General features: G+C 28.6%; 5 protein-coding genes across 12 annotated transcripts; 3 read left to right on the top strand and 2 right to left on the bottom strand.

Moving 5' to 3' along the window:
• Positions 1–766: 766 nt before the first annotated feature.
• LOC118444620 (ciliary microtubule inner protein 2B-like) lies at positions 767–6,333 on the top strand. 2 transcript variants are annotated; one of them, XM_035873047.2, is made up of 5 exons: positions 767–1,202; positions 3,856–3,931; positions 4,474–4,633; positions 5,138–5,362; positions 5,486–6,331. In XM_035873047.2, exons 1-5 carry the CDS (start codon positions 1,132–1,134, stop codon positions 5,713–5,715), a joined length of 762 nt encoding a protein of 253 aa, XP_035728940.1. In that variant the 5' UTR covers positions 767–1,131; the 3' UTR covers positions 5,716–6,331. The 2 variants fall into 2 exon arrangements, with proteins under 2 accessions (XP_035728940.1, XP_035728941.1); XM_035873048.2 differs by lacking the exon at positions 767–1,202 and adding an exon at positions 3,354–3,603 and having other exon boundaries at positions 5,486–6,333.
• A 985-nt stretch (positions 6,334–7,318) lies between these two features.
• LOC118444616 (mini-chromosome maintenance complex-binding protein) lies at positions 7,319–10,237 on the bottom strand. The gene is made up of 8 exons (XM_035873039.2): positions 10,060–10,237; positions 9,592–9,866; positions 8,971–9,330; positions 8,526–8,854; positions 8,279–8,458; positions 7,940–8,183; positions 7,691–7,855; positions 7,319–7,603 (listed from the first exon to the last, which is right to left on the bottom strand). Exons 1-8 carry the CDS (start codon positions 10,061–10,063, stop codon positions 7,409–7,411), a joined length of 1,752 nt encoding a protein of 583 aa, XP_035728932.1. The 5' UTR covers positions 10,064–10,237; the 3' UTR covers positions 7,319–7,408.
• Positions 10,238–10,292: 55 nt separating this feature from the next.
• On the top strand, positions 10,293–12,018 carry LOC118444619 (metallophosphoesterase domain-containing protein 1). Its single transcript, XM_035873045.2, has 5 exons — positions 10,293–10,728; positions 10,818–10,962; positions 11,053–11,329; positions 11,458–11,684; positions 11,795–12,018. Exons 1-5 carry the CDS (start codon positions 10,606–10,608, stop codon positions 11,920–11,922), a joined length of 900 nt encoding a protein of 299 aa, XP_035728938.1. The 5' UTR covers positions 10,293–10,605; the 3' UTR covers positions 11,923–12,018.
• A 513-nt stretch (positions 12,019–12,531) lies between these two features.
• Prps (phosphoribosyl pyrophosphate synthetase) lies at positions 12,532–21,346 on the bottom strand. Of its 3 annotated transcripts, XM_035873043.2 has the most exons (7): positions 21,189–21,346; positions 18,720–18,927; positions 17,881–18,064; positions 16,984–17,058; positions 14,074–14,297; positions 13,670–14,003; positions 12,535–13,612 (listed from the first exon to the last, which is right to left on the bottom strand). In XM_035873043.2, the coding sequence occupies exons 1-7, from the start codon at positions 21,244–21,246 to the stop codon at positions 13,520–13,522; spliced, it is 1,176 nt and encodes a 391-aa protein (XP_035728936.1). In that variant the 5' UTR covers positions 21,247–21,346; the 3' UTR covers positions 12,535–13,519. The 3 variants fall into 3 exon arrangements, with proteins under 3 accessions (XP_035728934.1, XP_035728936.1, XP_035728937.1); XM_035873041.2 differs by lacking the exons at positions 16,984–17,058; positions 21,189–21,346 and adding an exon at positions 15,681–15,704 and having other exon boundaries at positions 12,532–13,612; XM_035873044.2 differs by lacking the exons at positions 16,984–17,058; positions 21,189–21,346 and having other exon boundaries at positions 12,536–13,612.
• Positions 19,082–23,017, top strand: Ubc4 (ubiquitin conjugating enzyme 4). 5 transcript variants are annotated; one of them, XM_035873053.2, is made up of 6 exons: positions 19,082–19,341; positions 19,631–19,764; positions 21,776–21,928; positions 22,083–22,165; positions 22,324–22,487; positions 22,590–23,011. In XM_035873053.2, the coding sequence occupies exons 2-6, from the start codon at positions 19,723–19,725 to the stop codon at positions 22,724–22,726; spliced, it is 579 nt and encodes a 192-aa protein (XP_035728946.1). In that variant the 5' UTR covers positions 19,082–19,341; positions 19,631–19,722; the 3' UTR covers positions 22,727–23,011. The 5 variants fall into 5 exon arrangements, with proteins under 5 accessions (XP_035728946.1, XP_035728944.1, XP_085517802.1 ...); XM_035873051.2 differs by lacking the exon at positions 19,082–19,341 and having other exon boundaries at positions 19,364–19,764; XM_085661676.1 differs by lacking the exons at positions 19,082–19,341; positions 19,631–19,764 and adding an exon at positions 19,771–19,952 and having other exon boundaries at positions 22,590–23,012.
• The last annotated feature ends 995 nt before the right edge of the window (positions 23,018–24,012 follow it).

Genomic DNA, 24,012 nt, shown 5'->3' with positions numbered 1-24,012 from the left:
ACACAAAGTAATGTGTCAATTAAATGGTAATCTACTATATCGATTGTCGATAAAACAGGAATCTCTTGCAACAGAAGCTAATCAAAAATTTACCGACTAGTAATAAAATAAATACCTTTCATTAGCGACCTTTGGTAAAACAGCGATTTACTTTACCGAATGTTTTCCTGATTAATGAAAAAACTTTTCTAATATGTGCTTGACTGACAAGACACATATTTAAGATTATCTGCTCGTATTATATAAATAAGTATTGACTAGAATACTTACAAACCGGTTAATTTATCGAAAAAAGTATTTAACATCTTGAAGTTATTTTTAAGAAAAATTACTTCAATAAATGAGTAAAATATCTTTGTCTCTAAAAAAAAAAATGATTATTGTAAATATATTAAATAGATACAAGTAACATTAAACATCGGTATTGAAAATTTTTATAATTTTATAATAGTATTAATTGATAAAGTAATAAATTTTTTATTTTTACATATAATAATATTCAATAGAATCATTTGGTCTGTCAAAAATTAAAATTTGAGAATTTTGATCCAAATGAAAATGTCTTGAATTTAAAAAAAAAAAAGAAAAAAAAAAAAAGAAAAGAAAAAAAATAGATTTCTTTTTGCATAGAGCAACTAATAAATCAAATAGTTGATACGTCCCTGAATGCTCGTCCCCTCGAAGGGAGGTGCGGCCTGCACCGGAAAAAGATTGGAGGGGCGTCTTTAGTAGGACGTTGCTTGTATTAATGTGCCTTTAGGCCGGACTATATACAGTCCTGTTCCACTGAAGCGGTAGCCGCGCGTAAAACGCTTGAGTTCGCGGTCGAGTTTGCTCGATTTATCGTCCAGATAAAGACGATAATCGTTAACGTTCGAGGAAGCTAAATGAAAAAGAAATAACATTAAAGAAATTTTACTTTCATGCGAGCGGTGCAACGTTTACCAAAGAAATTATCGTATTCGGTGGTGTCATTTATATTTTCACGATTATCAGTGACATTAACTTCCGGTTGTCGGTAAGAAAAAAAATGATCGTAGAGGCGCGAAAATCGAAGATCTCGATACACGTTGTCATCTGATTCTTAAAATTCCATCTATATGTGATGATAAGTTTATCGAGAAAGAAATCATGTTCGATCCAGTTTCCGATGAAGAGAAAAAACGATTCTTTAGACAAAGCTACGGTGCCCATTTACCAGGGTAAAGTATAAGTATATTGTTGATTTTCTTTACGATTTCCTTGATCTGATGAATATCATTAATTCGATATAATTATCATAAAAATAATTTAATTAAATTTTATTAAAAATTTATACATGTCGATTCGTTCCCATCCCCAACTATATTCATGAAAGAATTGTATAGAAAGAATCTAGCGTACTATCGATTGGTCTTCTTTCATTCACCCCAACGAGACTTCTAAGGTTTTTAAGGGTTACATTAAACGTTATCGATCCTCCAAGAACATTTTTTTAAGAATTACAAAAATCGAATATTATTCTACTGAAGAGAGAGAGAGAGAACGAGAGAGAGAGAGAGAGAGAGAGAGAGAGAAAACATGATGGTATCTCAATGACGATCGTTTAAACAAGTCGTAAATGGGTCTAATTAAATTTGCAAGTTGATTAACGCCAATAATAAATGTTCTCGGTTGGATATATGTACGTTGCATAACATATGCAAACAATACTGAGTACCGAAGTTACAATTCGACGTGTGCATCATCATCGTTGCGCATCAATAAAACGAAACCGTTCGGTATCTAAACGAGTATAATGTCACTTATAAATTAATTGAAATAAAATTGTAATTGAAGAAATTTGAAATAAATCAAATTGAAAATATTAAATGATTCGAATTGAAGTAAACGTATCTATACAAAAATAAAAAAAGAAAAAAAAAAAGAAAAAAAGAAAAGAAAAGCATACGTCTTTGAAATAATATATTGAAGAAAAAAAAAAAAAAAATAGCGTGCATCACCTTGATAAAAATAGATATCACTGATCTCAAAGAGTACTCGCACTTTTACTCTTATGGAAAGTTACATACGTTACTTACAAGTACCACGATAACGGTGACTTTCTATAGAACCGTATAAGTGCGCGGATGTCAAACGACATGTCTATCGAATATATAATAGACCGGGCCTATGTCTCTCGTCAGAGGCTCAATTACGTGATAATTGTCTATCGAAGATGAACGAATAAAATTACTACAATATACGCTTAAATCTTTTTTATTTAATCTCTTTAAAGATTTATTGACGATCCCCTTTTTATATCACTTTCCAAGAATATTCAAACGTCAAAAACGGTCTGATTATTTTGAGAAAGGTAACGATCTCATTGATAGAACACAATCCTCGGATTCTACGGTTTCTGAGCAAGAAACTTCGACGCGTCGAACCGTGAGAATTCATTTAAAAATTTTCTTATATTCTCTTCCTGAATTCTCTTATAATCTTTTCTATATTCTTATTATTTTTAATAAAAAGAAAGAAATAGAGAAAGAGAGAGAGAGAGAGAGAGAGAGAGAGAGAGAAAGAGAATTACTTTTTATATTTTTTATTTAAAAACAATAAACAAAATTTGAAAAAGAGATATTCGTCCATTAAAGAAATACCTTGAACTTTACTAAATCTATATTTCATTTAGCCAATTAGCAACGTGTTAATCGTATACAATCAATCAAGATGATCGTACCGCAACGATAAATACGCGAGTACCAATCATCTAACTAGGTCTTTCCAATTTGCAACGATTCTGCTTTACAAATCACGCTAAGTCTATTGTCGTCGTGTATTCGTCAGTTGTCCTTGAATAAGAGATTAGATCAAGTGAGAATTAGATCGCAAGTCTAACCCTTGACACATGCATCGGCAAAGTATCGACCTCGAGGAGTGTATCGTGAAACTGGTACCACGACTGGTACCGAAACACTTTTACACCCCCTATTTCCAGCCACGCAAGGATGAAATGCGCGTGAAACTATCCCATTTATGACGTTTCGCATTGAAATGTTTATCCTAAGCGAAGGAATGTATTATTGTTTTTATATAAAATTTTATATAATATAAAGATCTGTCGATCCTTTGGAAGAACGAACTTAAGAAATTGAATTAAAAATTGGATCGCATCTTTGAATTAATAAAAACAAAAAGTTTGACGAGTTAATTGAATAAAGATATATTAAAAAAAAAAAAAAAAAAAAAAAAAAAACAAACAAACAAACAAAGAAAAAAGAGAAACGAAGAAAAAAAAGGAAAAAGAAAACAATAGGAATGATCGAACAATAGGATAAAAATTTGTTGGATTTTGTAAAGAAAGAAAATTATTTTGATAATAAATTTGGTAAGATAAAAGGACTCATTAATAATACTGATTTTTCAGGTGGAAAATTGTTTTTATTTTAAATTATTTATTTGCCTTATCATATCGTTGAAATATGATTTCAATGTAAGATGAAAAAAAATATGTTGATGGATATTGATATGTTTGTTGAATCTACGAGACCTCGAGCAATGACCTAGATCGATTTCGTATCGATCTCAGAGTATCATGACACACGTCGATCATATATAAACGACTTTCTGCAATGGACGGTAATAGTCAATGCACCATGACCGTCACAGTTTGAGGTTCCCATCTAGTAGTAGTAGGTCACCGGTAGTGCATTTTTATGATCCGTTACGTTCAATGAGCCGATGGTATCGTCATCCATTGTATTTTATTTCAAAGAAAAGATCAAGATTCGTTTTTAAATCATTTTCGGATAAAGATAACAATTTATAAAAAAAAAAATATATATATATATATGTATATATATAAATATATATATATATTTTTTTTTTCAGATACACAGGTCACTGTCCAACTCTTAAGTTTCGAGTTGGAAAAAGATTTGGAGCGAACACGGAAGAAATAATGAGGGTAAGATATACATATATATATATATATATATATATATATATACGAAATTAAAATATATTATATCTACCGATCTATACATATCTAATATTCTATATCTTTTAGATCTTAAATTTAATTGAGAATTAAATATTAATAAAGACAAAGAGAAAGAGAATAGACATTTTATTATTCTCATTTATGGTTAAAAAAAAAAAAAAAAAAAGAAACGGATCTATAAATCTGAAATATTATTCCATATTTTTTAGATTTATAAATCAAAAATTATATTCTTTTTGTAAATAAAAAAGAAACTAATAAATTTATATATATATATATATATATTTTTATAAATTTATATATATATATATAATATTTACAACTTTTTTTCCATATTAATGGAAGTTTTTAGATTTCTCTACTCGAAAGTTAAAAACTTATTTAACAGACAGAACACTTGGTAGATCTGATATAAAAGTAAAAAGAAAAAGGAAAAAAAAGTATACTCCCCGTAATTCTATTTTAAGGAATTACCTTCGTTTAAAATCTTTCTTACACGTTCATAGGAGTTGCTAGAAAAGAAGATCTTGAAATCAGGGCCTTATAGGCCGAATTCCGGTAAGGACGTTGCGCTCGTTACGATATCTAAGGAGAAGGACATTAGAAGAGATTGGAAAAACGACGCACACTTGTATAAACCGCCACCATATATTTTAGGATACACAGGTAAACATATTCTTTAAAGAGATATTTTACTGCAAAAACGCACGTTCTTTTTTTTTTTTTTTTTTTTTATAAATATTTTATTTCTTTTTTATAAAACAATTATAATTATATTTTTCTCGATTTATATATTTATATACGTTTTTCAACAATGTTGATAAATTTTATTAGAGAAAAATAATTAAAATTTATGGCAGTGGAAACTTATAAACTCATTCACTAAAAAAAAAAAAAAAAAAAAAAAAGTCTGTTTCGTTCATCTGCAATAAAAGAGAAATAAAATGATTCTTAATTTTAAGTGTTCAGATATATATAGATTCCTTTTCTCACATACGTTTTCGAAATAATATTCTTTAAGAAAATGTAAAAAAACGATTTTTTTTTTTTTTTGAACATTTACCTCTTAAGAAATAAAATATGAATTTATGAAGATTTATGATAATGGAGCCGATGTTTAATGTGTATCCTACGACTTGAGAGTAAGGCTATTTAAATTTTAATTCGTAGGATACATACCTGGCTTTAACAACAGGTACGGTCTTCCCTTTATGAGGGCGGTCGAGGAGGGTGCAAAAGAATGGCACGAAGTTCAAAGTAAACTAAGGGCACGTAGGGACGTGATGAAAGCTCAGGCTGAAAGAACAGACTCGAGAAATCTTTTATCACGTGTTAGAGCTGATAATGTTGCCGTTGAGATTGACCATGGTCAAGAAAGAGAACGAGTTATTTTTGGTAAATCTGAACGATAAATTTCGTGAGTTTTTATAAAATAATTTTACTTGATTTTTTTATAGAATAATTTCATTTTTTTTTCTTTCTTTCTTTCTTTTTTTTTTCTTTTTTTTTCGTATATAGATTGTACTCTCTCCCCGGAAAAACCACCAATCGTTGGCTACACAGGACACATTCCTGGAGCAAAAGGTGAAGTTGCACTTTCCAAAGGATACACTCAAGCTGCTAAAAAAGGCTTAGAATTAGTAAGAAAGGAGCGTGAACAAAGACTGAATAAAACGAAGAATGTTCATCCTGTTCAGAGGGTACTCGATGTTGCTTGTGTCGATGAGACTGGTCATACGAGAGCATAAAAGAAAAAAGAAAAAAGAAAAAAGAAAAAAGAAAAAAGAAAAAAGAATTCTATATTTTAGGAAATATATGTGTATGTATTATAATCTTTATCTTTGATACAAGAAATAGGATTTTGTGAGAAAAACAAAATAGAAGAAGAAGAAAAAAAAAAGAAACAATACAAAAGTTCATAAATTTTGACATACAAATGATAAGGATATATATCCTATCTTCTCATATTTTTATTCAATATGCCGAGAGCCTCTATAAATTATTGATTTTATCAGTTATATCTTGGCTATTAAATATTAGCCGCAATACGTACTTAAAATTCGCCGATCGATATCTTATGCCAGCAAAAGTGGATCAAATATAGATCGTGCCTTATCCATTTTAATGTGGGAAAGAAGTTAAGAATTAAGCACGAAATAAACAATAAAACTTTCTTTCTTTTGTAGACGATTACGATGATGATGATGATGATTATTATTATTATTATTATTATTATTATTATTATTATTATTACATCGAACATAAATACTTACTGTCCTCTTCTACCGTCACTTTTACGAAATGAATACATATTATTACTATTTATGAGATAATTGGAATAATTAAAATAGCGATGTTTTTTTTTCATTTTCAAAGGCTTTCCAATTTTTTTTTCTTTATAAATATTTCAAAATAGGATATTTATATGAGCCCGGTAATTATGTAAAATGATTCCAAATCATATATTTTTCATTTTGAGATATTTTGACGTTTGAATCATTTAAAAATTATTTTTCAATAATACAATAAACAAAGTATTATTATAAATTATTATATATTTATTATTGAAAAATTATTATTCTTTTGTATAATTTAAAAATTTTTTTAAATAAATTTAAAAACGTGTGAGACAAAATATATATATATATATATATATATATATATATATATCTTTTAAAATATTTCAAATGACTTGAATCATTTTCATAATCATCGATTTATTTATTAAATCTACATTCGTTGCTCAAATATCAATTAATGACTTTCTTCGTATCAATGCACTCCTCGCCTAAGTATTCCGTCCATTTATGAGAAATAACTCTTTGTACAAACGATTCCAGCCACATTGAAAAAGAATTCGTATATAAAGTTTCATCGTCAATCCTCACGCACACATTAATCATTCATGGAAAAGAAATTCTTTAAATGTTTCTGTTCGGAAACATTGATAAAGAATAAACGAAGGAACGGTATTTACGAACTAATTCCATTTCTCCATTGGATCTGATAAGATTTATATTCTGAATCCAATATTTGAAAAGTGGAACTTAGTCATTACGAAAAAAAAAAAAGAACGATTGATTAAATAATACAAGCATTTTGATTTTTTTTTTTTTTTTTAAAGCAATTCATAATTACGATCAGTGTCTCATTTTAATTAAATGAAATTGTAAAAATGTTATTCGTGTATATAAAATTATTAATAAAAGAATAGCTTTCGTATAATCGTAAATGAAAAATAATATATGTTATTTTAATGAAAAGAAAACAAAAAAAAAAAAAAGAAAAAAAAATAGAAAAAAAGAAAAACTTTTATAAATAAATATTTATCGAAGCATATACAGATGTGTATAGAACAACACAATAATCCTATATCAAAAGTCTATAATAATTCACAAATACTATCTCACTTATAATATACAAATATATGTAATATACCATTTATTTATTACGTTGCGGTAATCTATTAATTCTTTCCAATTCCATCGCAACTGTTTTTTTCCAACAATCTATGGTTAATCTATTTTGTCCATAAGATAAAGACATCAGTCTTGCCAGTACTATCAATGAATGTAAATTTTCTCCAGTTATATTTCTATTTGTTTGTCGCATTTGTACGAAATCATCTTGAATAACCTACACGATATAATGTTTCTCATTAATATTTTGTTGAATTATAGTTCATTATACAACTGTCGATATTTGATAATTAATATAACTTACATTTGTAACATCTTCATTAAATTCAAATTCAGTATGCCTTAAAACTTCAAGATAATGACGAATGTCAGTCAATCGATTTTGATCCTTCAAATATTGATTAGTAGCTTCAATTACTTGTAAATAATGATTTTCTGATTCTTCTTTTAATACAACTTGAGTCGGGCACTGTCAAATAAAATCAATTATATATTAAATTTATTTTATTATAAGCTATTTCGACTAGCTCGTCGAAAAAAAAATTTTACGCACTGGTATAAAAGATTTTGCTTCTGACAAGATTAAAACAGGTATATCTGTATCATACTCCATTGTATAAAATTTAAAATCGTATGGCACTTTCTGAAATGTAATTAAATTCATAATAGCATCATAGTTCTGTCTTCCAGCTTGTGAAACTTGACCGCTGGTCAATCCTGTTTCATCAATTACAAGATGAGTATTAGCACTTAATTGAAGTATACCACTTGTTAATCTGTTGCACACATAATCTTTCCTAATATGTAAAAAAAAAAAAAAGCTCCTTTTTAATTAGTACAATATGTGTTAAATTAATGGAATAAAAATATTGACATTGTTAAAATTACTTACTTTGGTATCAAAGCCATATCATTTAAATTTTCCAATGTAACTTCCAACAAGTGACTCTTTTTTACAAATAGTGTTAAAAAATCATAAAGCTTTTTAGGAAATATCTTGCATTTTGTAATAGAAAAATTTGTAATGTTCAAAGGATAAGTACCAAGACAAAGATAATCCTTTCTCATATATCTGTAAAGAAAACAATACAACATCTCTAGAAAATTTTTTGGATACTAAATACTAACATTACACATACATGGAAGACAATAAATGGCAGATGAGATAATCAGCAGCCAATTGGTCGCCAAATAACAACTGACTTAAAATTATATGAAGATCTCCTCTTATTGCCTGTGCTTTTGACATTATTAATGGAGCATTTTCTATTTCATGTTTTGTTAGTACAGTTATTTTTATCGCATGGAGTCTTGGTACAAGAGAAATTGGTGGATTATGTGTGTTCATTTCAGCATCCTCCATCATTTCTTCAGAATTATTAAAAACATTTAATGCTGGATCAAGTGATATAAATCCTATTATATCTACAACTTGATTCAGCTTTAAATGCATTGTTTCATCGTAAACCTAAAAATATACAGTAATAATAATAATAATAATAATAATAAACATAATTTGTAAACAGAATAACAATGTATAATTTTTCTTCTAAGAACAATAGAAATAAAAAATAATCAATTAACCTTTACAATACAAGCTTTACCGTTGTCAATCGGTATTGGAAAATTTAAAATATGTTCCTGTGATAAAATACCATTATTATCTTTATTTATTTTAGCATTATTTGACGTTTCATTTGTCTCATCTATCAACAATTTTTCTTTCTTCCTAGTTGGTTCTGAACAATCCATTTCTTCAACTCCATTATTTTCTAAACTCCGTTTATTTGTATTGTAATTATTTATTACATTCCTATTTAAATTATCAATATTTGTATCTCCTTGTTTTGCCCAATTGTTTAATCCTGGTATAGAAATAACAATGCATGTTTGTCTTTCAGAACTGATATTCTTTTCTGAATTAAAAATGATTTCTTCATTTGGCTAGAGAGAAAAAAAAAAGAAAAAGAAATATTAAACCTTTAAAAAATTAAATATAAGTGAAAAATATGAAAATATTTATTAAAAAATAAATTGTAGGTAGCAGTATACATGAGATAAGCTAATCTTATAACATCTCACACCTGTAACTACCATTTCTTTTCTCTTGGTCTTACATCATATCCAAAACGTTTAAATGATCAACATGGATATATAAATAATGTAAGACCTTCCCCATATATAAATACATATATTGATTATTACCGATGATATCATTGAATCCATATACATTCCAAATCTAACATCACAGTATCCATTTTGTATATTCTTGACTTCATACTTTTTAAAATAATATTCAGGATTATACATATCTTGTATCATGCCACGAAATCTAACAATTTGTTTATCCTTAAAGTAATGTAAAGGTGCATTGTTTAACAAAGGGATTTCTCTTATTGCATCAGAATTTTCCAATATAAATTTACAAGATGATTGATTTTTAACAAAATGCTCGGGTGTCCAATCATTAATACTGAGAGCTATAAAGAACACAAAATAGTAGACAAATATATATATATATATATATATATATATATATATATATATATATATACACATATATATATATTAAAATTATGTGATGATAAATAAACGTTTATCATAAATTTATTATCGGACAATAGAAAAATATTTTTGAATAAGATAAAAATAAAACGAAATAAATAAACTTACACATTATTATGCAGCTAATATAATCTTAATTCGATATTCGTATAAAAGTTAATTTAAAATGCATTCAGAAAAATCAGTATTTAGAACTTGTAAACAGTACTACAAATTCACGCCATAGAGCGTTTTCCATTTACCGACATAAGTCGACATGCAGCGACACATGTGTTCTTTTCATTTGATTTGTTAATTATATCGCTTGATAAATCGCTTGATTTTTTTTTTGTAATCGATTTTATAAATCGATTTACAAAGACTTATAAAAAATAGTATTTTTAAAAGATCACCTACGGTGTAACACTTAAATAATATATCTTGTTTTTTATTTAAAAAATATTAATAATTATATTATTTCATTGATATCTTTCAAACGACATCTTTCCCTTTTCCGTTTACAATGGCGGGTAAAGCCCTTACGATTGTAAGCCAACGGCATTGTATTTATACAAGTGTAAAATAAGTAGAAAAATATGTTAGTACTTTAGCAATCGTAAAACTAACAATATAAGAAAAGAGACATTAAACGTTTATAATAAATATTAATTCAGTATGAAAGTAGGAGTACATTCGTTGACACATAACCCTACAGCAGCTTGGCGGGAGCTGTCACAGGAACAAAAAGTTATTAAAATTAATGCCAAAGTTCCGACAAGCGATGCTCCTAATGATAAGGTAGATTTAAGATACGTTACAATTCTTTTTTCTTTCTTTTTTTTTTCAATTCATAATATCATCTAATGACAAAATTTTGTCTATATCAGCTACGTGTAGTTTGTATGAGTGATACGCATTCTCTTACGCCATTTATACAATTTGATATACCTAATGGTGATATCTTTATTCATGCTGGAGATTTTACAAAGTGTGGTAGTTTACAAGAAGTTATAGAATTTAATAGTTGGATCGGTAAGTTATTAACTATTAACCTGAGATATATTTATTTAATTTCAATTAAATCTGGAATATCAATTAAATAGAGGATCATTTACTTTTTAGGAAATTTGCCACACAAACATAAAATAGTTATAGCTGGAAATCATGAACTCAGTTTTGATCCAACATTTACACATCCTTTTACTATGCAAACTTCTGGGGACCGTCATAAACATACAGGGACTAGCATTCTCGATGGTATACCCACGTTGGGAATGTCAAAAGATACTCTCGCAGAAGCTATTAGGACATCTAATATTAAAGATTATTTAAAAAATTGTATCTATTTAGAAGATTCTGAAATAATTCTATATGGAATTAAAATATATGGTACACCGTGGTAAGTACTCGTACAGACATATCGATAAAAGAAGAGAATTAACATTTGTTAATTCATTCGTACTTGTAGCAAATTATTTCAGGCTTAAGTTTCTTTTTTTTTTGAGGAACGTTTCCTTGAAACTTTAGGCAACCAGAGTTTTGTAAATGGGCTTTCAATGTGCCACGCGGAGAACCTTGTCTTTCTAAATGGGACATGATACCACCTGATACAGATATACTTGTAACACATACACCTCCTGTAGGTCATGGAGATTTATGTTGTAGTGGAGTACGAGCAGGATGCGTAGAATTGCTTTCTACGGTACAGAATCGCGTGAAACCAAAATATCACGTGTTCGGTCATATTCACGAAGGTATATCAAAAAGTAACATGTATATAGTTAATTTTTTGTAAAAATATGTTAGAGAACTTTGTAAAGAATAATAAGTAAGGTAAATTACTACTATATTTGTTTTTTTATAGGATATGGTATTTCTTCTGATGGAAAAGTGATTTATATAAATGCATCTACATGCGACATTAATTATTTACCAACTAATCCACCAATAGTATTCGACATAACATTACCTTCTGGATTTGTGAAGGAATAAATTAACGATTAATATGATACTTTAATTAGAACATAACAAAATTTGAATTTTTTTTGGTTTTGATATGAAAGATTCAAGGATTTAATATTTTTTGTGTATATATATATATATATATATATACAACCATATTATGAATTCTTTCGATTTCTGATAAGTTATATTTCAAAAAGAAAAATTGATTTATACAAAAAAATCGTTTCTACTTTTTCATTTTTTTTTTTTTTTTTTTTTTTTTTCCATACAATGATACATATTTGAAACTATAATAATTTAATTAATACATTACGCGTATATTGTTTACTAAGAAATTAGAACAATCAATATAAAACAGAACTATAGTTATCATTATATGTAGTATTGAACAAAGCAAATAATACTAAATGATCGTTTCGTGTATTTACCATGTCCACCAATTTATAGCCTGGATTCATTAACATTTTTTATCCTAAACTTATGGGTCTTTGGATATCAATAAACTACAATGTAATATTGCTTTGGTTTTTTTTTTTTTTATTGTAATACCCAGTTTAACAACAATAAGCAATATTTTTAAGCAAAAACAAATTTTCTTAGACACAATTTGGTATACATACATACTGAATTATGTTTATTTCTTTTATTGGTCCGAGATAAATTGCAGGGTATGATTATTTTAAATTCGCAATTAATGTATTTGCAATAAGAAAAACGTTTTATATAAGTAACGTTTCAATACAAATGATTTACTTTCTTTATTCAAAAAACTCTTATTAATATTAAAATATTAAAAGTGTGTAGCAGATATTGATATAATATATATAAAAAATTTTTAATTACTGCAATTTGCATATTAATTTGTATTTTTGTATAGCTTACTGGGTTGTCAGATTGACATTAATTTATCAATAGTTTATATATTGCAGATCTTGCATTTGTATATATATGATGGTAAGATATTTCCAATAGTACATGGCTCAATTATTATTTTGTTATTAATTATCCATCGTAAAATTCTTATAATAATCTAGAGCACATATTAGAACTAATGAAAATATCAGCTCTTGTTTTAGACATTCGTACTCAAATCTTTGTAAAAGTAAAATCAATACAAATGAGTACTATAAACTATCTTTTGTAAAAGCACATATTTTTATATTATGTTGATTTCATTCTGAGGCATTTATAAATGCTATTATGTAAATTAAAGTTCGCATAATGAAGTCAATATATGTTATTTACTGATTATTTAAATCAGACATTATTATCGGAGTGATTCTTATGCATTTTCTTATCCTCTAGCAGACATATAATAACACACAATTAGATCACAAAAGATCTACTTATTAATCTAATGGCTACGAACATACCTTCTGAAAACTCTGACATAATAAAAGTAGATATTATATTTCTACTAATGATTGTCTAAAAAAAAAAAAAAAAAAAAACAACAAAAAAAAAACAAACAAAAAAATGATTTAATAAATTTAAAAATACTATTCTCTCGTTAGCCAATAAAGGCAATGTCTTTTGACTAAACTAAGAATAATAATAAACAAGTGTAAAAAGACTACATTCTTTTTACTCATTCAGCTTAGGAGAGTATGTTCTAATTTTTAACCTAGTATGGCACGTTAGAGAACAGGTACGATACAGATTCACCATTGTGGGTCCTTCTTACAGCTTCAGCAAACATCATCGATACGTCGATACACTAAAAAATAATTAATTTATTATAATTAATAATAAAAATTGAATTACTTTTTTTTACCTGTATTTTCGGGCAATCTTTCATATGTTCATCCTGAGGAATAGTATTAGTTACTACGACCGCCTCGAAACATGCATTATTGATTCTACTAATCGCTGGTCCACTAAAAATTCCATGTGTAAGAATTGCATAAACTTTCGTGGCACCAGCCTCTAAAAGTTTTTCTGCAGCATGACATATTGTACCGCATGTATCAGCCATATCATCAACTAGTATTGCTACTCTATCCTTAACATCACCCACTAGTACCATACTTGCTACTTCATTTGCCTTTTTTCTTTCTTTGTGAATAAGTGCAAATTCAACATTGAGTCGATCTGCAATAGACGTTACCCTGAAAAATGTCAAGTTATTCTAAATTAATCTTACAATTTTAAATATTTCTTCCTTTGCATATTATTTACCTTTTGGCACCACCTGCATCTGGAGAAACTATAATACTATTTCGCCATTCTGCAATATTTTCTTTTATCCATTTTAAAACGGCTGGTTCAGCAAATAAATTGTCCACTGGAATGTCAAAGAAACCTTGTATTTGACTAGCATGTAGATCCATGGTAATTATATGATCAGCCCCTGCCACTGACAGCATATTCGCCACTAATTTTGCTGAGATCGGTGCTCTACTCTGTAAAACATAATTAAATTGTTTAAAATACTATGAATATTAATGAGTCCCTCAAGTCCATTTGCAACCGGATATGTCCTGTAATTAAAAAAAAATAGGTACCGTTAGAATTATCTTAGCAGCCTGCCTGTTAAAAACAATTAAACATTTCCTGTATCAGTAAAGCTAAGAAAGAATATGTAATACATTCTTTACTAAAAGAATTTTGATAGTTTGTTGGTTAAATAATATTATTCTCATATAATTTCCTAGATTTATATAAAAAAAAAAAAATCATTAATTTCTTTTCAAAAATTTTTTCAGAGGGGACAAAATATAAATACAATGACCAAATACTAATTATTGAATACTGATACAAAATATAGACAGGAAGAAACATGATATAAAGGTCAAAGATGTGTTGCAAATGCACCCCAGTTAGACTCAACAGAAACTATAATTGAAGCTAAATATTGAAAGTTAGAAACTCATAACAGCACAATGCATCTCAATCTTTTGCCTTCGTGTAGCAAAAGATAATAAATATTGAACAAGAGGGCAAACACTTAAACAGATTAAAAATTAATAGTTAATCATTGATAGGAGAAACACGTTATATACTACTTCGTAGCATTTCACACAACAAAAATATCAGAATGTATATGTTTTCTGATACATCATGTATTATTTTTAAAGAATTTGTTTCAAACAACATCATAATGAACACGAAGCATATTATTATGTATAATATGTTTCTGATAATATGTTGTTTTTCATACACTGAAATGCATTGTGTGCGCAATCATAAGATAATGAATCAATAAAACTTTGTTTTTATATTATATAAGAACTTCACAAAAGCTATTATGTGTTAAGATTTATTTAATGATTTCAAACCTTTATTATCTGAACATGACAATGCATTATTAAAACAGTACAATTGTTACTTTGTACCACTGAAGCATTATGTTTAAATAAGGCATCTTTTATATCTCTCTTTTTCTCTATTATAAAAATATATTAGTATATTGAAAAATAATAACATTTTAAGCTACGTATGTGTTTATTAGTACCCACAAGCACACATCAATGAACCCCATAGATGGATTACTAATGATATATGTATGTATAGTGCTATTATATTAATATTTTGCCCTCTCATTCAGATGTCAATATAGTATGTTTTTTATACAATTTATCATTCATTCAATTACTTATTCGTTAATTCTATCAGTCATTCATTCATGGGGGTACCATTGTACTATATAGCAACGAATATAAGTTTTGTTAGTCCTACAAATAAAATTTGCTGATCGAATTAAAAAGAAATATTATAACTTGAATGGTTCATTGAGCTATCATTACAAACGCTTCACTCGACAATCTTGTTGCTCTTATACTCACTGTAGACAGGTCGGGCAGAATATCCTGAAAATACCCAACTATTCAGAAACATAAAGCAACGTTTGTATATTTTTCTTTTACTGATATAAACATAAATATTACTGATTAAAAATTCTTTTTATCATTTCTCAAAAAAACTTATGTATGTATACGCTTAATATAAATACAGCAAAATATGTCTATTTACGATCAAGAAAATTCCGATATTATATCTCATACACTTTGCGTAGGTATCAGGACCCCCTTGATGAAACCTATCAGTTATTTTGCAATATATATACAGAAGTTATCTCGCATGTGATAACCTTTAGAATTTTGATTGTTTGTAAATGATGTGTTGCATCTGCAATGCACTTATGAAGATTTCTACACTGTAATGTTATTTCTAATATTTTTACTAGATTACTTTTCATCAACACACATTGCATTAATAATATAAATAAATAAAAAAAAGTTATATGAAAAATATCCTGTTGATTTTATATGAGAACGTGTTTACAATGATTGATGCTACTAAAGAAATAATTTATTTCTCTTTATGCTTTCTATAATGTATTTGCAAGAATAATGCAGTTGTTAAAATGACCACAAATTCCAATGTAATATGAAATTTTTAAATTGATATCATGCTTTTCTCTTAATAATCAAGATTATACTGTGTACAAATATGGTTATATAAATGAAATTGCTAAATTGTAAAATATGAAAAGATTAATTGCATTAACATTAAGAGATTTTTTTTTTTGTAATGTTGTAATTATTTTATATTGATTATGACATGCATTTTTGTTACAAACAGACCCCAGGTAAGCCTCTTATTAAACGAAAGTTTGTATAATTATGTTAATTGCAATTTGTTTATTTGTATAAGGTATTTTAATTGCAAAGCTTCATAAAGTTTTCGTGATCATTATATTTGTATAAATTCTTTTAATATGTTATTTGAGGATTATCTAGGGGTTTGTATATCATAATATTCAAGAAGAAAGTAAAAATTTCTTATTAATTGTATAGATATTTTTGGAGCAAAAGTACGTAAACAATTACTTTTATGAGACTATTAACTTATCCATTTATTGCTATTTTATAAATTGGTGCCATAAGTGTCCATAAATGATAAAGACCCTGTAATATATAAAGATACCATTTAATGCAGGCGAATGATATGAAAGCAGAAAAACAAAAGCATATTTTTTATGGAAATGAAATGCCAAAACTTGCATCCATAACATGATACTCCATTTGTTTGTTGCAAAGTTATAAAAACTGAGAAAAATAAAAAATAAGATCCGCCACAAGTTACCCTGAATTTCCATTCGTTTGACTTCATGACAATATGACTCTTATTGGAATTTGTCTTGTCACCACCATCGCCTCCCTGTGGAGATATCACAGACAAAAAAATTTTACTTCTGTTTAAAAGAAGTTTTCTTCCTGGAGAAATTTTTCCATTTTAAAGACATATTAAAATGATGGCATAATTTAAACTGTAAAAAACATTTATCAAAAGCTGTAAGCAAAAAGATATTGTCCTTCTTCTTATTCCAATAGAATAAAGTAGATCATGAATGAAACTGTGATGTATTGTATTAAAATATAATTTCAAGGATGTTATTATATAAAGTTACTTATGCAAACAGGATTTATTACTATCACAAGGTATAAATAATATAGGCGGAGCTACTATCTGCTTTCTGTCTAAGAAATTAATATTCATTTCATTCAAATAAGTCAAGATATTCTGATTATATTAATCGGCAGAATAAATTAGTAAGACATTTAAAACTATCCAGTTTATTATATCTAAATTCAACTTTATTTATTATATTTAAAAAGAAACAGCCTTGCAATTTTAATAATTATATTAGTATTTTAATGGTTAATATAATTTTAGATATTATTACAGATTATAAATTGGATAAAGTTTAATACAAAATTACGTATGTTTTATAAATGAAAAATAAAAATGTATAAAAATTAAAAAAAATCATATAACTTACCAGTTTTTGATACAAGGTTTTAAAATCAGCTATTTGAAAATAGGTTGTAGCATTAATATAAAAAGATCATCACTTTACATTTCGTGAATGGCTTATAACCAAAAATTAAAAAACAAAAAAAAAACTCTCAAGGCTGTTACTTAATGAAGTAAATTTAAAAAGAAAAATAAATGAAATATATTGATTTATTCTCATTTTACCTTATCCTTTTTATCCTGCCTTGCATATGGGAAACATGGAATGACCGCAGTTACTCTGGATGCAGATGCTATTTTACAAGCATTGATCATAATTAAGAGCTCCATCAAATTATCATTTACTTCTCCACTTCCACTTTGTACAATGTACACATCTTCTCCTCTGACAGATTCTCCTATTTCTACACTGTTATAATGAAATTTAAAAAATATTGTATTATTAGATTTTTGATTATTTTTCTTTACTCTTTTAAAATAATATAGTCTTAAATAATGTTTAGAAATGTCTTTTAATACGAGACAACTATTGGTCAGATAAATTCAGTCACGCGACAAAAATGATATATACTACTTAACGGCGAACATGCTAAATTTCGCGATATCGAAAAAGATATATTTGTACTTAACTAAACATATAACCAAGAGGGAATTATTACATACGAAAGGATGTATGCCATATCGGAAAAATTATTTATATATCGAAAATAATACGAATCATCATCGACAAAATAATATTTCGAATTAATATATAATAATCGACAATTATATGAAAGAATTGCGTGTAAGTAGAAAAAAAAAAAGAAAGAAAAAAAAAGAAACGCAAGAACACCGGTTTTTGCATGAGTGAATTAAGTTCTATAGCGATGGGAAACATTAAAAACGTAGGTACGATAAATAGCTAACATAGAAATAAATGATTTAAAATATACTTTCGTAGAGAGAAGGATAAAACAAAGGTAATATTTATAAATGTCGCAGTGACACGTGGTCTATACTTCGTTTTAACTCATTAAACGAATAAGAATAAACGTGGTTAACGCGTAAGTAATAACGACCATTACCATGTCTCGAGGTTGCTGAACTTCTTCGTGACAACTTTTCCAATGTCGATTCCGAGCCTGTCAACAATTCTTTGGGCAAGATCAGGATGAGATGTCCCACTGAATACCTTAATATTGGGCATTCTGCTACAGAGTAATCTCCCGCGAGAGTTTTCTAAGTTTGCCCGTAACAAACTCTTAGCACGCACTGGCTGCGACACAGGCATCACTGAAAAACAGAAAGCACCGAAAACCCCCAACCAATGGTACATCCCTTCTCTGCGGCGGCGGAAGCGACGTAAGGAGGCTTCGCTCCGCCCACTTTGACTCGGATATTACCGCGGTAAACGATACAGTCTATTCTTTTCTTATCGTTGTTTGATCTTTTACGACGTTACATCTTTTTCTTTATGTTTTTCGTTGTTTAATCGAAAAAATGAAAAGAAACAAGAAAAACGCGTAAAAAGATTTCTTTTTTTTTAAGGTCACGCAGTGCATTCCCACGTCACCATTTTGTTGCAGAGCATGCTTCACGACGTACGTGTATGTGTATATATATACATATATTGTATATATATGTATACACACATTTAAGAGTGAGAAGTTTGGCGCGGGAAACGTCGTATTCGGTGACCTTGAGGAGGTATACAAGAAAAATAATTTAACGCGTTACATTTCCTTAAAATAAAAATGAATAAACATTTTTTCATTTTTTACGCGACGTCGATAATCCACGTAGTGAAAAAAGTAGTTGAGAAAAAAAGTGATATATTATGTGGGAAGGCGAAGAAGAGAACATTGGCCTCGAAAAAAGAAAAAACGAAAAAAAAAGAGAGAGAAAGGAAGAGAGAGAGAGAGAGAAAAAAAAAGATACGTGTTCTCGAGGATAAAAAAAGAGCAATATCTTGATCGTAACTTTTTTTTTCTTACAGTTAGAACGTCCTTGAACGATAATGAGCGAAAGAACGGAAAGGACAATTGATTCCGGCGTATTTACAATTTGGCGGCAGTTTTGAGCGGCGCAATGGCGCGAACGCGACATGGCGCCGTGATTTTAGACAAAACCGTAAGAGTGCGCATTAAATAAATGTGAAGAGTTAAGAAGGGTGAAAGAGACCACGAGAGAACAACTGACAGTCAGAGTTTTTATATATCATCGATGCTGCGCCGACAACGGCGATCAGTACGACAAGTTATTGAATGCATCCACAGGAAAAGAGATTTTTGATAAGGAAGAGAGAAGAATCAAGAAGGGTGATAAAAAGAGATTTCCTTGTCCTTCTCTTTTTTGATCGTATCGTGAAAAATTCGAGTTGCGCCGAACGGCAAATTCGACGGTACAGATACATATCGCGAAGAAAGAGAAAGAGTGCGCGCGCGAGCAAGAGAGAAAGAGAGGGAGGGAGAGAGAGAGAAAGAAAGAAAGAGAGAGAGAAAGAGAGAGTGTGTGAGAGAGAGAGAGAGAGAGTTAACGGAGAGAGGACGAAGAGCATCGGAGGAGAGCGTGCACCGGCTGACGCTCGTGAGCAGCAGTACTTCCTCGATTCCATTCGTTAAGACGCGAGACTCAAAGAGACGATGAGAGCGTGCTGACGACAACGACGACGTCGCGCGTTAAAGATTCGGAAACTATGGCGAACATCGCGGCGCAGCGAATCAAACGGGAATTCAAAGAGGTTATAAAGAGTGAGGAGGTGAGTGGAGGGATCACCTCTTGGAGCAGACAACGTAGATTCGATCTCGAATCAATGCGCGAAGGAGAAGCGCTTTGCGGTTATGCGGCTTTTGCGGCTTTTCGTGTACTTTTACTCTTTTCTTTATCTCACACCGTGTGCACGGCATGACAGAATGAGATAGAGATAGATAGAGAGAGAGAGATAAGTAGATAGAGAGAGAGAGAGAGAGAGAGAGAGAGAGAGAGAGAGAGAAAGAAAAAGCGAGAGAGAGAGAGAGGGAGAAAGAACGAAAAAAAAGAGGATGTGCTCCGGAACTTCTTCGTCGAGCAAATTGTTATGAAAGAAGCGCGAAATCACCTGTTGTCTCTCATGAATGCACGATAAAATACTTGTCAATCATTATGAACAACGTTTCAGTCCGATGACCGTTGGACTATCGTAAGCTCTAACATATCTCCGTGTTACGAAAATCAGACAAGCGCGAACTCTAGTCAATATGCGAGTGATCCTCTAAATAAAATCGAATCTCAATTTTCGGGTTATATTAGAATAATATATCTCGTATTTACGATACGCTTGTGATTTAATCGCACAAGTGTTATATAAAGTCGAAGTAACCGAATTATGTTCTTGCTGAGTCAGCAAAAATAGATAGTTATAATCGATGGCGTATTTGTCATATCATATTTTCGGATTTTACAGTAGATATGCCAAAGATTATCCTACCAATTGACTTTTCCCTTTCTTACCAAAATAAAAGAGAACGGATAGAGAAATTCCCTTTTTTTTTCTTTTTTTGCTTTTTTCTGCATACCTGATTTTTCCTCTTCTCGTGTACACTTTATTTCCTTAGGTATTTTTTGCTTCTCCATTATGTCCACTTCTTTATTGAATTAGTTTTGCAGTAACAAATAGCTTTTACGTATTTGTATATAAGATATCTCGAAGAGAGTGTTGTAATCATTACCACATTGAAATTAAATGTTATCGTTATAGGATATTTTTTGTAGTGCTTTCTTATCTATCCTTGGGTTCAAGGGTTATGGTAATATTATGTTCTTTTTTTTATAAAATGGAACAACAAAACTGTTTGTACCATATGCAAGATTTATTTAAAAGTATCATTTAGTAATATTCTTGTTTGGATTCTTATGTGTCATTGTGTAAACTTTCATTTATCAGCAGTAATTTAAAAATGTAAACATATATATTATTTATTTCCACTATAGCATGATAAATATGTTGTTTTCTACTTTCATTTGTTTTTCTTTAGCAAAATTCATGCAATTTGACCTCTTTCATCAAATGTTTTTAAGATAGAATATAAATATACAATTTAATTTTGATGAATTTTTTTGTAACTATCCAAACTCCTATATTGCTATTTAAATCTTGCTACAGGTGGCAAAGTGTGCAATTAAAGTCGAGTTGGTAAATGATAGCTTCACTGAATTAAAAGGAGAAATAGCTGGGCCACCAGATACACCTTATGAGGGAGGTAATTTTGTACTTGAAATCAAAGTACCTGAGACTTATCCCTTCAATCCTCCTAAAGTAAGCACTTTGTAAGTTAATGTGTTTTAAATATCTTGATCATTTTAAATATGATAATTATTATGATGTGTCGATGTAAAATATACTGCAATTTCTATACATTACAATTTTTCATTAAATTATTTTTATTTAATTTATTTTATTTCTCTTATAGGTTCGTTTTATAACAAAAATATGGCATCCTAACATATCTTCGGTTACGGGTGCTATTTGTCTGGATATATTAAAAGATCAATGGTACATAATTCTATATCATATGTCTATTTATCTATCTTTTATTATTTTCTATATTGAAAATATTGTTATATTGTTAAAAGAATTTGATGCATAAATTTTCTTATGGATTTATACATATAACATGAAATATATTTTGAAATTTTATTGTTACATTTAAGGGCAGCCGCAATGACTTTACGAACAGTATTGCTATCATTACAAGCATTGTTATCTGCAGCAGAACCGGATGATCCTCAGGATGCAGTAGTAGCTAAACAATATAAAGAACAGCCTGATATGTTTCGTCAAACTGCAAAACATTGGACATTTGTATATGCGGGTGGTACGAATATTTTTTCTTTATCATTAACAGAAGATACAAATTTATTTTGCTTAAATGAATGATATGTCGTTTATATATAAAATTTATTGTAAACAATTATAGGACCTGCAAAGATGCCAGAGTTAGATGAAAAAATAAGAAGATTAACAGACATGGGGATTGAAGAACATAATGCAAGAGTTGCTCTTTCCTCATATAATTGGGATTTGGAACGTGCCACTGAGCAGCTCTTCAGTTAGTGATAACTGTACAGTTAATTCATCACACAAAGACCACTCATTTTGTCATTTAGGAACTTCTGTAACGACACACTCAATTAATAATACCATAGCAGTTTTATAATAAAATTCAGCTCCTTTAATGGCAATATTTCCAGTATAAGAAAAAAAGATTAAAAGAAAAAAGAGAATTCAATAGATCTGATTTGATATCTTTAATAGTTATCTGCTTGATTTATAAAATACGGGCTTAAAAAAAAAATCTAATGAAACGTATAAAGGCAAAATTTATAATTAGCTGTATATCTCAAAGATAAGATTTGCAAACAAAAATTTAGTTCTTAATCTTAATTTAAATGAGGTGATAAATATGCTTTACTAGCATATTTTTAACTGTTATGGAAATTGAGTAGTGTGTTTATTACGTCTTTATGTTATTATTATTTTTTTTTTTTTTTTTTTTTTTTTTTTTTTTTTTTTTTTTTTTTATAATTGTACGATGTTTCAGAACGATTAATGTTTTGAATGGTTGAGTGTGTATTTCTTTTAATTTTATGTTGTACACAAAACAAACACAAACATATACGTCTTCTTTTCTTTATAATCCGTTTATAAATTTTATAGATCAGGATATTAATCATACTTTGCATATATTTGTTTTTTCTTTATAAACAAGTAAACTTAAAGAAATTTTTCTGGGTACTGTAGTGAAATCTCTTGTAGAACGGTACCTGATATATATTGGTTTATGTTACAGAAGTCAATATATGATACGATGCTTCTTATATAAGAACATATATCAAGACAGAAAACATGTTTTTTTGATCTTCAATATTATTTCCCTACACTTCTTTTCTTAAAACATATAGAAGTGTAATGTGATTAGATTCGGAATGTATGTTACTGAAATAGATGAAGATTTAATAATGTTAGATTGTATTTATAAAAACGTTCATACACTTAAATACCATATTGTTAATATTTACATTTTGTACATTTCTGGTGTTGGGTTATGGACAATGACCTGATTCTTCATCACCTCATATGCACATAGAAATATTATTTTATATTCAAATTTAGTGATTGACATTCCAGATTCAGACAACTACTGCATTTATTCATTACTGTTAATTATGTTATTCGAAACGTATTCAAAAATATATATTATAAATGCATTGAATATGCATTACAAAATCTTACAATATGGAAAAATATTTTGCAAACAAACACAGATTGTAATATTTCATACTATTTAGTTAAAAAATTTATTTAAACAAATTTTTATGTTACACGAGAAATTGATTTAT

Source organism: Vespa mandarinia, chromosome 15 (assembly GCF_050613455.1).
Source record: "Vespa mandarinia isolate Hongniang chromosome 15, ASM5061345v1, whole genome shotgun sequence".
In the NCBI taxonomy this organism is placed as follows: domain Eukaryota; kingdom Metazoa; phylum Arthropoda; class Insecta; order Hymenoptera; family Vespidae; genus Vespa; species Vespa mandarinia.
The sequence above is the reverse complement of the archived record's forward strand: the minus strand, read 5'-3'. Positions and strand labels throughout refer to the sequence as shown.

Coding starts and splice junctions, on each gene's coding strand:
- LOC118444619 (XM_035873045.2), top strand. CDS start 10,606: ATGAAAGTAGGAGTACATTCGTTGACACATAACCCTACAGCAGCTTGG. Junction 10,963..11,052: donor AGAATTTAATAGTTGGATCG/GTAAGTTATTAA, acceptor TTTACTTTTTAG/GAAATTTGCCACACAAACAT. Junction 11,685..11,794: donor GTTCGGTCATATTCACGAAG/GTATATCAAAAA, acceptor GTTTTTTTATAG/GATATGGTATTTCTTCTGAT.
- Ubc4 (XM_035873049.2), top strand. CDS start 20,330: ATGGCGAACATCGCGGCGCAGCGAATCAAACGGGAATTCAAAGAGGTT. Junction 20,498..21,775: donor CGGCTTTTGCGGCTTTTCGT/GTACTTTTACTC, acceptor ATCTTGCTACAG/GTGGCAAAGTGTGCAATTAA. Junction 22,166..22,323: donor GATATATTAAAAGATCAATG/GTACATAATTCT, acceptor GTTACATTTAAG/GGCAGCCGCAATGACTTTAC.
- LOC118444620 (XM_035873047.2), top strand. CDS start 1,132: ATGTTCGATCCAGTTTCCGATGAAGAGAAAAAACGATTCTTTAGACAA. Junction 1,203..3,855: donor TACGGTGCCCATTTACCAGG/GTAAAGTATAAG, acceptor TTTTTTTTTCAG/ATACACAGGTCACTGTCCAA. Junction 5,363..5,485: donor AAGAGAACGAGTTATTTTTG/GTAAATCTGAAC, acceptor TTTCGTATATAG/ATTGTACTCTCTCCCCGGAA.
- LOC118444616 (XM_035873039.2), bottom strand. Junction 8,855..8,970: donor GTAAAGCTTGTATTGTAAAG/GTTAATTGATTA, acceptor GTATATTTTTAG/GTTTACGATGAAACAATGCA. Junction 7,856..7,939: donor AAGCAAAATCTTTTATACCA/GTGCGTAAAATT, acceptor TTTATTTGACAG/TGCCCGACTCAAGTTGTATT.
- Prps (XM_035873043.2), bottom strand. CDS start 21,246: ATGGAGAAGCAAAAAATACCTAAGGAAATAAAGTGTACACGAGAAGAG. Junction 17,059..17,880: donor GGCAGGATAAAAAGGATAAG/GTAAAATGAGAA, acceptor ATATCTCCACAG/GGAGGCGATGGTGGTGACAA. Junction 13,613..13,669: donor AAGATTGCCCGAAAATACAG/GTAAAAAAAAGT, acceptor ATTATTTTTTAG/TGTATCGACGTATCGATGAT.